The 14802-nt window shown below is 40.1% G+C and overlaps 1 protein-coding gene across 14 annotated transcripts in view; it reads right to left on the bottom strand.

The window, feature by feature from the left end:
- The window catches only part of LOC117221835 (bromodomain adjacent to zinc finger domain protein 2B), a 396271-nt gene that overhangs the window by 187290 nt on the left and 194179 nt on the right, over positions 1-14802 (bottom strand). For all 14 annotated transcript variants that reach the window (XM_076523808.1, XM_033473108.2, XM_033473112.2 and 11 more), the window contains one exon: positions 4628-4705. In XM_076523808.1, the coding sequence (XP_076379923.1) occupies positions 4628-4645 (18 nt within the window). In that variant the 5' untranslated portion in view covers positions 4646-4705. The remainder of the gene's footprint in view (positions 1-4627; positions 4706-14802) is intronic.

Here is a 14802-nt window from a genome sequence, read left to right on the forward strand (position 1 = left end):
CTCGCATTCGAAAGTTAATTTTTACGCGAATTTATTACGTCTTCGTAAATTCATTAAGATCCGCGAAACAAAAAATCTTTTGAGAAAGTAACCCATGTCGTGCAACCGAACTTTCCAATTTCAACTTTATGATGTATGTTATTTTAATTTTATGAAATTTACGAGCTCGTTGGCGCGTGACAGTCAAAGCGTTGAATACATCCTCTGATCGCTTACTTTATCTTCTATTCTATCGTATTATTATTATTATTATTATTGTTATTATTATATATATATTATATATAATAATATAATAATAAAATAATATATATAATATATAATAATAATAATTATTATTATAATATTATAATAATATATTATATTATATATTTTTAATATATTATAATTATTTATAATAATAATAATAATATTATTATTATATATATATAATAATTATAATAATATAATTATTATTATTATTATTATGAATTGGGGACATCTACGGATTATTTTGACCAGTGGATATTATTTTAGTCAGTGAATGCCTCACGACGAAGACAAGCATTCGTGCTAAATTGAAATTGCTCTACTAGAAAAATAATAGCGTTGAACTTTATAAAACCGCATAGACCACAACCTGTACGAATTTTTCTATGCTGTAAAACCCGGTCTAATCATAATACCATTAATCTGAGAAATTTTATTGCATCGCTGTAATCGCGCGATATAATGACTGCATATTTGGAGTCACTAATAGCATCTCTGATTATAATACTATTGACTCCCCGAGGTTTATTACGTCGTTATATAGTAATAATATCTTCCTTCGTTAATCACGAAACCTGATATCATACTTCTGAATGGGAATGTGTTGTACAAGCTTGTATTAACTTCCAACACCGGGATCCGGATTTGAAAAAGAAGAAAAAGATAGATTCTAAGTACGAAAAGCGATCAAAACGGATTAAGAAAGGCTACCAATTTTTATCAATTGCTATGCCACAAGAGCATGCCCGAAAATAATCGCTTTATTAACCGAAGAAACTCCCTAAAATAACCGAAGAAACGCTTTCTTAATTAGCCGCGTCGATCAATTTTTAAAGTTGTATTAGAATTATTCGCCGCGTCGATCAATTCTTAACATCAATTTTGTGCGATCGATCACACTGGATGCAGGTTGCTTTCGGAAAGTTGTCCTAGAATTATGTATTCCAAAATCCGTGAAACTTATGAACACGTTTCAGAAAAATTTCTGCGTGAAAAATTAATAAGTGTGTTTGTTCGTAAGATGTAAAATTGTCATTTCTTTATGACGAGTGTACTAGTCGTTCACGGTCGAGAAGTTGAATTCCACAAACGGTGAAAACACCACGAAAATCGTAGATATCCCAGGATTCTCAGTCGTTCCGAGCGTACCCCGGCGAGTAGGTTCGCGTAAGCCTAACATTATCGAAAGCCGAGTACATACTTTCCATCGTTTTCTGCCGTTGGAGGATTAACCTGTGCCCGCCGTAAACGTCCGTGATCCTCGATCTACCGGCCGCACTGGACATCGACGGCTCGGAAAGGCACAGCATCGCGGAGGGAGTTATGGTAATTAAATCGGAATAATAGGGCCGTTGCGAAACTGTTTCGAAATGTATTCCTCCGCTTTCTCCGTCTTCTCGTCTACTTATGACAGCGCCGATTCAAAAAGCCTGGATCCCTTTTTGCGCGGACAACTGAGTTGCCTGGCGATTCTCTCCGAACGAGATCTCTCTCTCTTTCTTTCTCTCTCTTTTTCTTTTTTCTCTTTTTCTTTCTTTATGTCCCTCTCTCTTCCTTATTCTCTCTCTCTCTCTCTCTCTCTTAGTCTCTCTCTCGCGCGCTCTCTCTCTCTTAGTCTCTCTCTCGCGCGCGCTCTCTCTCTTAGTCTCTCTCTCTCTCTCTCTCTCTCTTAGTCTCTCTTTCCCTCTCTTAGTCTCTCTCTCGCTCTCTCTCTCTCTTAGTCTCTCTCTCTCTCAGTCTTTCTCTCTCTCTCTCTCTCTTAGTCTTTCTTTCTCTCCTAGTCTCTCTCTCTCTCTCTCTCTCTCTCTCTTAGTCTTTTTTCTCTCTCATTCTCTCTCTCTCTTTCTCTCTCTCTTAGTCTCTCTCATTCTCTCTCTCTCTTTCTCTCTCTCTTAGTCTCTCTCATTCTCTCTCTCTCTTTCTCTCTCTCTTAGTCTCTCTCATTCTCTCTCTCTCTCAGTCTCTCTCATTCTCTCTCTCTCTTAGTCTCTCTCATTCTCTCTCTCTCTTTCTCTCTCTTAGTCTCTCTTTCTCTCATTCTCTCTCTCTCTTTATCTCCCTCTTTCTTTCTCTCTCTCTACTCGCTGCGCGAGATTTCTCGAAAGAACGATGCCTGGGCCAGCCAGTTCTACCCTTTTACCCGGAAATTTACCGACGCGACGGCCGAGCGGAAAAAGTTTGGCAGCGGCCGGTCAGCCTCGGCCCAAATATCGAACGCAGAGGAATCGATACCGAGAGCGAACCCGTTGCCAAAATCTCCGCGAGACCGGAAGCTTTCGAGGATGTTACTTGGAGAGCTTTGTCAAGGGTGCTCCAGCTTCTCTCCTTAACCTGACTGCTCGCGGTTACCGTCGCGGCCTGTCGGTAACCCTAGAAACCTAAAGAGAATACGATTGTCTTCCTTTCGTCGTTCTTCCATCTGAATTCATTTGAGACCACGGGGTCTTTTATAAGCGCATAGGCGTCTTCGAAACTTGTTAATCTCATCCGACCAACGCAATAATATACTCTGAATCTCGAAAATACAGAAAATACGATAATGGGAGACCTATCTCGTACAAAATATTGTTACAATTTTATGTGTTTCTTTTTCGTGCTAATCACTTCCGGCAACTATAAAAACGAGCCGCATTGTCCATTTTTGTGTACAAGCTGAGGTACAATTTGGGAGAATTTTCTGCACTTCGTATTGACAGAATAAAAGCTCGCAAAATCTCCCAAAAATTGCAGAATAATATGAGAGTAGAGTTTCCCTTATCCGCACATTTATTTCTAAAATATTTTTCTATCCAACTGTTCTATTTTCGAAGCATCGTATTATCACTAGTCTGCGGATCTTTATGCAATTATGGCAGAAATAGTCGGATGAAATGCAAAACTGCGACAACATTAAGGGACATTAAATATACGATTACAATATTGTTGATGTACTAGAACTATTGGAAGAAGGAAAACATTCTTATCGAACTCCTGTTTGTTATAATTAACGCGTAACATTTTTATTTCGCGCAAAGATCCGCGGTCGAGAATCTAGCGTAAAAAAGGATGCAATTTTTCGATAATAAAATATTTTGGCATCGGAACATTACGAAGACTAATCTTCAGATAACAGAGGCTCAAAATTGACGCCAGGGGCGGATCAATTGCGACATTCGATCGAGTTTTTAATCATCGAAACCGACGGTGAAAGATGCAAAAATTTTCATCGGTTTGTTGTTCTCTAAGGAATGCGCTTCGCAGAAAGTTCGAAGTAAAGATGTTCATCGATTCGCTGTTCTTAAAAAAAATTATATAATATATATAATTATATAATAATTATATAATATCGAAATTTTTCGATAGTAAAATGTTTTGGCATCGGAACATTACAAAAACAAATCTTCAGATAATAGAGGCTCAAAATTGACGCCAGGGCCGGATCAATTGCAAAATTCGATGGGGTTTTTAATCATCGAAACCGACAGTGAGAAATGCAGAGTTTTCATCGGTTTGCTATTCTCTAAGAAAAGCGCTTCGCAGAAAGTTCGAAGTAAAGATGTTCATCGATTCGCTGTTCTTGAAAAAGAAAAAAAATGCGCTTTGCATAAGTTCGATAAGCTGGTTTCGACGAGCGTCCATCATGTGACTGGTAAATGTTTCCCGATTGATTCCTAGCGTCGGTTGGCCGGCGAGCGTGGCTCGCGTTAGGTGAAAACCAGAACAGAACGGCTGAACAGCAGGAAACATAAATTCCGGGTTCGCCGATTCTTGGAAGGGAATCTGTGTTTATTGGAATTTATTGTTATCAGTCCTGACGCGTGGAACGCTTCCATAATTTTATGAGGCCGCTCCAGAAGCGTTCAACAAGTACCATGAGCGCATTAAATTGAAGCGGTAACTCGAACTATCCTCGATCCATCGTTCCCGATACTTCAGTTCTGCGCTCGCCGGAGACACCTTCCTGTCTGTTTAGTGCCGGTCACTTATCTCAAGTTATAGTGATACTGACCGACTTTTTACGGCCACAATCCGTTTAAGTGTTCCTGGAAACTCATTCACCGGCTCGCTCCGACTCGGCGACCGAAGCTTAAACGGCAGTGCCGTTTGTACCCACGGCGATAATTGTGCGGCACGTTATTCGCGATCATCGGATGGCCGTTCCGCGTTTAATGATAACTAGATTGTAAGTAGACTACCCGCGCACGGCTCTCGTCCGATGCAAATTCGAACGGTCCGCCGCGCCGTGGCGATCGGCGAAAGAAGGAAATCGACCGTCGACTCTCCGATCGTTAACGCTATCCGATAGTTTATTTTGTTCGACGGAAATGCATAAAAGCGGCTCAGTGAAAATAAAACTCACAGCTGGGAGATTACGATCCACCAGATACGAACGTTCACTTACCGTGAAGGTAGATCGCATAATTTTCACGGCTAGCCGAAGATGGGAACATCGGACATCCTTCTATTCACGAACTGGACCCTGCGCAAAAATTAAAATAGACGTCAGACACGGCGTTGTGAATGCTTGCGAGCAGTTCGATATCGAATAGTCGATATCGAAACGGATGGAGAAATTGGATTCGTAATGAGCGGACTGCAAATTGTATGCATAAAATCGGTGCTCTAAAGACTGAGAACAGTGGAAAGATTCAGAGGAATTAACCCTTTATACTCGAGCGGTGATCCTGAGGCACCACTAAAATTGTTATATCACGTTCTAAGATCATTTTCATATCATCGAAGCTTAAATTTTAAACATTATTAACCCTTAGCGCTTCGAATGCTCCGCTACGGAGACATTTGTCATTTGTTATCCGTAAGCAATTGTTATCTGTAGTTAAAACGTGCTAAGTCTGTACCATTACGATTAAACCACTTTTTGACCTTTTCCATGGTTAGCAACACGGAGAAAAATAAATATTATGATGTGAATTTAGAGCCGAGTGATACCGAAGACGTATTTGATTTTGAAGAGTTAAAAGACATTGTGGAAGACAATTCTGACACTTCGAGTAGTAGTAGCGAAATTATACTACCAAAGTGACGAAGAATGAGAATTATCGAAAGTGAAAGCGAAGATTCGTTACAAGAATTAGGTGAATGGCGTGATGTTACGGAAGAATTACATATTCCAGATAGAATACCTTTTAGCGTATTGCCACAGGTCATTTGACCACAAGTTCCTACAAACATTGAACAGCCGATACAATATTTTAAATTATTTTTCACGGACGAATTGGTAAATGAAATTATAAAGGAAACCAGCGATTACGCAGAAAATGTTCTAAACTTGAAAGAAATATCTACTAACTCCATTTGGCATAGTGAATACTGTGGCACTTGTTCAAGTAAACCCAGAATGCACATGGGAGATTGTTACCAAAGATATCGCACCATGGTGAGTTACAAAATTAAAAATTTATCTTTTATTTACAATAGGAAAATGTATATTTATAAAATAAATAAAATATCAAATGCATTCGCAAGGACGTGTAATCTTTTCCGCTCAAGATATGACTTCCCGCTCCAAAAATGTGCCGGAGTTGCTGGTAGGCAGTACTCGAGAAACGCGCGGAGCGCTAGGTGTTAATTTATCCTTTAGTTTGTAAACAAAAATGGACAATTTGGGAAGAGGGAATACGATTATTCGAGCTTCGCGTCTCGTTTTTATATTTGTTGACAATCGGCAGCTATAAGAATGAGCCGTGACGCTCGAATAATCGTATTGTTACGGTGACTTGTCCAAATCAAGTCGCTCTAATATGAAAGTGGCCTGTTGTGAACAACTTCTTAAAAAATAATGGAAGATAGGGCTTGCCACGGAAGAGTGTTATACAACAGACAATCGAAGTGTCGAGATCGGACCGTCGAACGATCAACGTTTCAAATTCAAAGATCTGTAACATAATTGAATTGAGTTGTGTTATAATAATGTCATATCAAAATATGACTTCCTTTATCTCAGGCGCTCCGCTCCAAAAATGTGTCGGAGTTGCTGGTAGGCAGTATTCGAGAAACGCGCGGCGCGCTAAGGGTTAATAATAATGATAGTAATTCATTTGCATATGTATACGGGACGACCATTTTCGAACCTGTTAAGGTAAAAAGGATCGCACGGGTATACCTTTGAAAGAGTTAGAAGAACGTAGAATAAACAAGAATAATAGTAATTAGACCGCAGATTTTTAAGCGAAAGGAACATTGACCGCATTAATTTCAAGATACAGAAAGCGCATAGAAATTTCTTTTTTGGATTACATCATTGTGTTGAGCATAAGGCAACGGAAAGTGTAACTGTTGTATGAATCGCGAGACTCAATTTCGTATGCATAAAATGCACTTTCTCCTGCAAAATGGGAATACTGTAAGTCGGACAAATTATTTTTAGATTTACAGTTAAAATAGCTTCGAGTGCAAAGGGTTAAAGAATCATACGATAAGGTACACAGTTTGCAGAAACATTCTGATTTATTAAACACACGTTTCGTTGGAACAAACAATAAATCCAACAGTGCCGAAATTGATTCGTTCTATAACATCTATATCATCTATCTCGAAATAAATTAATTGTAACATCCAGCAATCGTTGATCGTTGAACGGATTGTTTCTTGTCCAACTCCGCGAGCGCCAAACGTGAATAACAGGCGAGCCGAGAAAACAATTGAGTGTCCCAGGCGACAAGCTCGGCGCAAACTGCCAACGGAAAAATCGCACGAGCTCCATCGAAAAGTTTGAGAATGTTGGTTGATCCGAGGCCAGGATTTCTACGCCGGACGGACGTCGCCGCGCCGCGTCGCGCCGCGCCGCGCGCCGGCTGGTTGGCGACTGCAAAAACTGGTCGCCGAAGATCCGCGAAGATGGCCCTCCGTTGATGAGTATCCGATGATGCTTGCACGCAGAGTGGAACATCGGTCTGGCATGGAAATTGCCGGCGAGAATGATCGATAATAGTTTTTTGCGGTGCGCGGCCCGGCTCGGCTCGGCTCAGCTCGGCGCGGCGCTCGAAGAGGGACCGGCTCCCGAATGCAGTTTTGATAAGATCGATAGGCCTCTGTTGCAAAAGCCTGGGGACGCGTCTGCTGCATCGTCGCGGCTCGCGCGGTGTGTAATACTTTGACGCAATATACACACGAATTTATTACGCGGCGCAGGTAGATTTAAGTGCATAATGATACGCCGCGCGGCGAGTTTGTAATTATACGGGCTCGCCGTTTCATGGCTGCCGTATTGTGTGCGGAAGATATCACGGTTTTATCGACTTCCTCCTCCCGGGGCCCCACCGACGCCGGAGAAAGACTCTCTCTCTAGCTCTCTCTCCTCTCCTCTCCTCTCTGTCCGCCCTTCGCCGTCGTCCCCGAGCCGCTCGTTCTTCACTGCAATTATTCAAAATGGAACCACGAACGCGTCGGCCGGCTTGTATCGAGCATAAATATCGTTCCCGAACGCAGAGACCGGCCCACCGCGCCGACGTTTCGCGTGCTAATTCCTTCCTGGTGCGCGGGGCTAATGATATCGTCCGACGCTATCAATTATCGTCGTCGTGGGTTTCCCCGGGCGTCGCGCGGACCGATCGTCGTTTTCCTTCTTCCTCGCGATCGCCTCGACGCTCTCCGCGTCACCCGATCTTTTAGCTGCGCCGCGGAACCTGATTTACCCGATTTTTTGCAACCTCGAGCATCCCTTCTGGAAGCTCGTTCGAATCGCGGCTCGCTAGCTGTCCCAATTGCCGCGCCTTTGAGACGATTTCCTGTTCGTCGAAGCTGTCGTTGAATATACAGTAATGTCTCCCTTACTGGCGCTCAGATTGTCCACGAAAATTGACAATTTTGGAAGAGGAGCTTTGCGAATTCGAGCCTCGCGACTCGTTTTTATAGTTACCGATTTTCAACAATTATTACAACGAGCTGCAAGGCTCGGATAATCGTGTATCTTCTCTTGCAAAATTGTTCATTTTTGTGGACAACCTGAGCGTCAATTAGAGAGACATTATGGTACTCGAATTTTCGTTCGGTGCACTAAAGATATAATTTCGATTTTTCAAAGGTCTCTGTCTTTTGAAATATTTCTCTGCGCGACGACGATTGGAAATTTTTTAACGTTTGTAACAAAATAAAGCCAACGGAAATTGCGACAAGCATAGAAATTGAGACGGGCATATATATTGTGAGAGACGCAGAAATTTGGACATCTATCCCGAGTCATTTTTAATTTTGATTTTTCAGAGGTTTCTGTCTTTCGAAATATTTCTCTGCGCGACGATGATCGGAAATTTTTTAACGTTTCTAACGAAATATAGTCAACGGAAATTGCGACAAGCATAGGAATAGAGACGGCCATACAAATTGTGAGGGGCGCAGAAATTTGGATATCTATCCTGAGTCATTTTTAATTTCGATTTTTCAGACGTTTCTATTTTTCGAAATATTTTTCTGCGCGACGACGATTGGAAATTTTTTAACGTTTCCAACGAAATAAAGCCAACGGAAATTGCGACAAGCATAGAAATTGAAATGGGCATATAAATTGAGAGAGGCGCAGAAATTTGGATATCTATTCCGAGTCATTTTTAATTTCGATTTTTCAGACGTTTCTATCTTTCGAAATATTTCTCTGCGCGATGACGATTGGAAATTTTTTAACGTTTCTAACGAAATATAGTCAACGGAAATTGCGACAAGCATAGAAATTGAGACGAGCGCATAAATTGTTAGAGGCGCAGGAATTTGAACATCTACCCCGAGTCATTTTAAATTTCGATTTTTCAGACGTTTCTGTCTTTCGAAATATATCTCTGCGCGACGACGACAGGAAATTTTTTAACGTTTCCAACGAAATAAAGCCAACGGAAATTGCGACAAGCATAGAAATTGAAATGGGCATATAAATTGAGAGAGGCGCAGAAATTTGGATATCTATTCCGAGTCATTTTTAATTTCGATTTTTCAGACGTTTCTGTCTTTCGAAATATATCTCTGCGCGACGATGATCGGAAATTTGTTAACGTTTCCAACGAAATAAAGCCAACGGAAATTGCGACAAGCATAGAAATTGAAATGGGCATATAAATTGAGAGGCGCAGAAATTTGGATATCTATCTCGAGTCATTTTTAATTTCGATTTTTCAGACGTTTCTGTTTTTCGAAATATTTCTCTGCGCGATGACGATTGGAAATTTTTTAACGTTTCCAACGAAATAAAGCCAACGGAAATTGCGACAAGCATAGAAATTGAAATGGGCATATAAATTGAGAGAGGCGCAGAAATTTGGATATCTATTCCGAGTCATTTTTAATTTCGATTTTTCAGACGTTTCTATCTTTCGAAATATTTCTCTGCGCGATGACGATTGGAAATTTTTTAACGTTTCTAACGAAATAAAACCAACGTAAATTGGGACAAGTATATAAATTGAGACGGCCATACAAATTGTGAGAGGCGCAGAAATTTGGCCATCTATCCCGAGTCATTTTTAATTTCGATTTTTCAGACGTTTCTGTTTTTCGAAATATATCTCTGCGCGACGATGATCGGAAATTTTTTAACGTTTCCAACGAAATAAAGCCAACGGAAATTGCGACAAGCATAGAAATTAAGACGGGCACATAAATTGTGAGAGTCGCAGAAATTTGAACATCTATCCCGAGTCAGTTTTCGGCCACGAAGTTAATATTCTAGAGCCGTTTTCTCGGGGATGGTCTTCCTTCTCCGACTTCGGCGGACGCTGCATTCTAATTTTCAATCGAAGCATCGCGATTGGCGCACGATTCGAGAGCCTACGGCAGGACCCGTTTCGCGGGAATCGGTATTCGAGGAATCTCGAGGCTTGATTGCGGCGATAAATCGCGCGCAAATCGAGCGCTCGAAGGAAGAAAGTCGGGATAGATATATATTTTATACGGTTAGGTGATTTGTTCAAACACTCGCGGCCGCGCGCGGTGTGTTCGTGTATTAACCCGACCCGGCCATTACACGCGCGCATCGCCGCTCCAGAGCTAGACCGGAGTCGTCTAACGCGGAAGTCCTCGTTCGAGAGGCACTCTCCATCCGCGATATCCTGGATGAACTTTATGTCGGATTATGTGAACACCTTTTGCCCCTGGAGAAGGAGCCGGCAAGATGCTTGCGTTAAGAAACGGTTAATTTAAAGAATATGAGCCGGCCCGCGGCTTCCTCTCTTGCGTTTATGGCTCGTAAAAATGCTAGCCAAACAAAACTAAGTACGAGGCTCGATGAGACGATCTCGAAAATCGTTAGAGACCGTATTGCGTTCTAGAAAATACGTTCTTCTAGGATAATGGAGCCGGTTACTGTGGGACCGAGTGATACAAAATGTAATCTGATTCACGATTAACGATTATAACTCGTTATATTGCTTTATATAACGATTGTAACTGACGAGTTATATAATTTATATAATTTAATATTGTACATTTATATAATAATATATATTTATATAATTTAATATTATATTTATACATATAGTTTGTAGTTATATAATTTATATAATTTAATATTATATCTTTATATAATAATATACATTTATATAATTTAATATTATATTTATATATATGGTTTGTAATTATATAATTTATATAATTTAATATTATATTTATATATATATATATAGTTTGTAGTTATATAATTTATATAATTTAATATTATATTTATACATACAGATTGTAGCAGCTACAATAATTTATAGTAACCAACGAGTTTTAATCGTTAATCATCATTCATATTATTTTTTGCCAAATTATCATAAATTAGTTGCAACAACTAACAAGTTACAATCCTTACTCGTTAATCAAATTACTTTTTACCCAAGTTTGCTGTGGGATAACCAATTGCAGTGCCTTCGCTTCGTTTCCAGGCATAATTAGCTTTATATTTATCGAACAACACACATTAAATATTTGTATTCAAAAGTAAACAAAATAAAAAAATACAAAAATTTACTACATCTCATTCGATAAAAATCAAGTGAACAATGCCTGAAGAGAAAGCAAAGGCACAGGAATCGGTCACCCCACGGTAACCGGTTCCACTACCCAAAACTAATTAGAAACAGACATAAATAATTCGAAATAATTGTAAATAACAGAAGTAATCGGAAATAAAAAATAATTCACGTAATCCGGTAACTAAAGAAGAAGAATGCACGTTGAAAGTTTCAAGGTATCTTCGCGTCGATTCGATATTCGAAATGGATCGCTTCTAGGAATTGATTACAGAAAAATTGCATCAACATCGCAGACGAATATTTCCTGAACAGAGTGCACCCGCCGATGCAGTCTTTTATCGAGTTTCGTTGACGGATCCGTTGATTCGACGGCAAGCTCGCTATCAATTTCCCCGCGTTTACAGCGAGTTTACGGATTCCCGTGTAGGCAGCGAAGAATGCAGCAAATTTCCATAATTTTCAGACAACCGTCCCCAGCGAGAGGAGCGGCGCAGCAGCGTCGATCGAGAGGAGCAGCGCGGAAATATACGGATTCCTGAGCGTCGGGCCCTCGAGTGCCTTTACGATCGGTACACCGTCTTCGACGCAGGCCTTCCGCGAACCGACGCAACATCCATCCGACGCACGATCGGATTTCAGAGCGCGACTCCGCGTGGGAACGTGTGTACGCGTCGATTTCACGTGTGCGCACGTTGCAGTCAGTCCATGCAGCCGCGAGAGCCGTACCAACCGGTCGATTCGACGAACGTCGTCGTCTCTCCGCCGCTGGAAACGCTTCGGACCCAACGACGGAGACCGAGAGACGACACCGAGAGAGGCTGCTCTTTCCTCGTACCGTTCGCCGAGACGAGTAATTAATAAAACGCGCCGTGCCGCGGCTGTTCCGTCTGCTCGCGAGCGGATCGCCTTTTGTATCTCCGAAGAGACCTTCTTCTTCCTCCGCGATCCGCTGTTAACCTTTCTCCGTGCCCGCTTAGAAAGTAGCCTCGATACACCGGCCGACCGCTGTCGCAATTTGTATTCGGCCCCGACGGATGCTACGTCCGCTTCCAGACGAGTCCGCCATTTTTTAGTTCCCCCCGCGACGCGGAGAACTTCGATGATCGTTTACCTCTCCGGTGTCGCCTTAATTCGACCAATACAGTAATGTCTCCCTTACCGGCGCTCGGATTTTCCACCAAATTGGATAATTTGAGAAGAGGAGACACGATTATTCGAGCCTCGCGGCTCGTTTTTATAATTATGGAGAATTTTTAACTATACAAATGAACCGCAAGGCTCGAATAATCGAGTCTCCTCTTCCCAAATTGACCATTTTCGTGCGCAATCTAAGCGTCAATAAAGGAGACGTTACTGTAATTCGACCAATACAGTAATGTCTTCCTTACTGACGCTCGGATTTTCCACTAAATTGGATAATTTGAGAACAGGAGACACGATTATTCGAGTCTTGTGGCTCGTTTTTATAATTATGCACAATTTTTAACTATAAAAATAAACCGCAAGGCTCGAATAATCGTGTCTCCTCTTCCCAAATTGTCCATTTTCGTGCGCAATCTAAGCGTATTGGTCGAATTACAGTAATGTCTCCCTTACCGGCGCTCGGATTTTCCACCAAATTGGATAATTTGAGAACAGGAGACACGATTATTCGAGTCTTGCGGCTCGTTTTTATAATTATGCACAATTTTTAACTATAAAAATAAACCGCAAGGCTCGAATAATCGTGTCTCCTCTTCCCAAATTGTCCATTTTGGTGCGCAATCTAAGCGCATTGGTCGAATTACAGTAATGTCTCCCTTACCGGCGCTCGGATTTTCCACCAAATTGGATAATTTGAGAACAGGAGACACGATTATTCGAGTCTTGCGGCTCGTTTTTATAATTATGCACAATTTTTAACTATAAAAATAAACCGCAAGGCTCGAATAATCGTGTCTCCTCTTCCCAAATTGTCCATTTTGGTGCGCAATCTAAGCGCATTGGTCGAATTACAGTAATGTCTCCCTTACTGACGCCCGGATTGTCCACTAAATTGGATAATTTGGGAAGAGGAGACACGATTATTCGAGCCTTGCAGCTCGTTTTTATAGTTGCTGGCAATTCGTAACTATAAAAATGGAACCGAAAGGATCAAATAATCGTATCTCCTCTTCCCAAATTGTCCATTTTTGTTTCCAGGCTAGGCGTCAGTTAGGGAGACATTATTACTGTACAGTAATCTAACTGATTTATAATAATTTGTAATTAGTTAGACATTGTAACTAATTTATTATAGTTTATAATTCGTTGGTCGTTGTAACTAATTCGTAATAAATTATGACTCGTTAGTCGCTGTATCTAATTAATAATAATTAGGTGAAGAGTAATTTGAGTAATGATTAACGATTTTAACTCGTTAGTTAAATTATATATATAATATATATAATTATATATATTATATATAACAATTTGGGAAGAGAAGATACGATCATTCGAGATTTGCGGCTCGTTTTTATAATTATGGACAATTTATAACTATAAAAATAAACCGCAAGGCTCGAATAATCTCTCTGAATAATATCTCCTCTTCGCAAATTTTCCATTCTTGTGGACAATCTGGGCGTCAATTAGAGAGACATTACTGGAATTGTTTTAGCTTACCGTGTCGCGATACAGTAATGTCTCCCTTACTGACGCTCAGATTGTGCACGAAAATGGACAATTTCGAAAGAGGAGATACGATTATTCGAGCCTTGCGGTTTATTTTTATAGTTATAAATTGTCCATAATTATAAAAACGAGCCGCAAGCCTCGAAGTATCTCCTCTTCCCAAATTGTCTATTTTTCTGCACGGTTTGGGCGACAATTAGGGAGACATTGCTGTATCTACTGGAACGTCGCCTACGCGAACGCTCAGAATCGTAATTGATCGGACAGCAGGAAAACATGTTTTTCTACTTTACGTTGTTAACAGTCTGCCGAACGTTTTCGAACGTATTCGTTCAATATCAATTTCTTCGTAAATATTTTAACGATTAGTCCGGTTAATCGTGACGATATTGAACTAGCTCGCACTTTTTAAAGTCCCAAAAAATGCAGTCTATTTCATCGTTTTCCAGAATGTTTCTTACAGAGTTTGATAAGAAGAGTAATCGATTATAATTCGATTATAGTTAATTAACGATTATGACTCGATAGTTCGTCTAAATAATTTGTAACGACATTTAACTCGTTAGTTGTTACAAGTAATTTATACTAATTAGGCGAGAAGTAATTCATTTATAAATCACTACAATGATTCGTAATAACTGACAAATCGTAAGAGTTAATCATGAGACAGATTACTTTTCGCTTAACTATCATAGATATATAACGATTTACAAATTAAATTAAATTAGTTATAATAACTAACGAGTCATAATGTGTAAAACTCATTATAAATTAGTTACAATGTCTAAGTAATTACAAATTATTATAAATCAGTTATATTAACTAAAGAGTTAAAATCGTTAATCATTACTCAAATTACTTTTCACCTAATTATTATAAATTGGTTACAGCGATCAACGAGTCACAAGTTATTACGAATTAGTTACAACGACCAACGGATTAGAAAATTATAATAAATTAGTTA

Source organism: Megalopta genalis, chromosome 7 (genome assembly GCF_051020955.1).
Source record: "Megalopta genalis isolate 19385.01 chromosome 7, iyMegGena1_principal, whole genome shotgun sequence".
Taxonomy (NCBI): domain Eukaryota; kingdom Metazoa; phylum Arthropoda; class Insecta; order Hymenoptera; family Halictidae; genus Megalopta; species Megalopta genalis.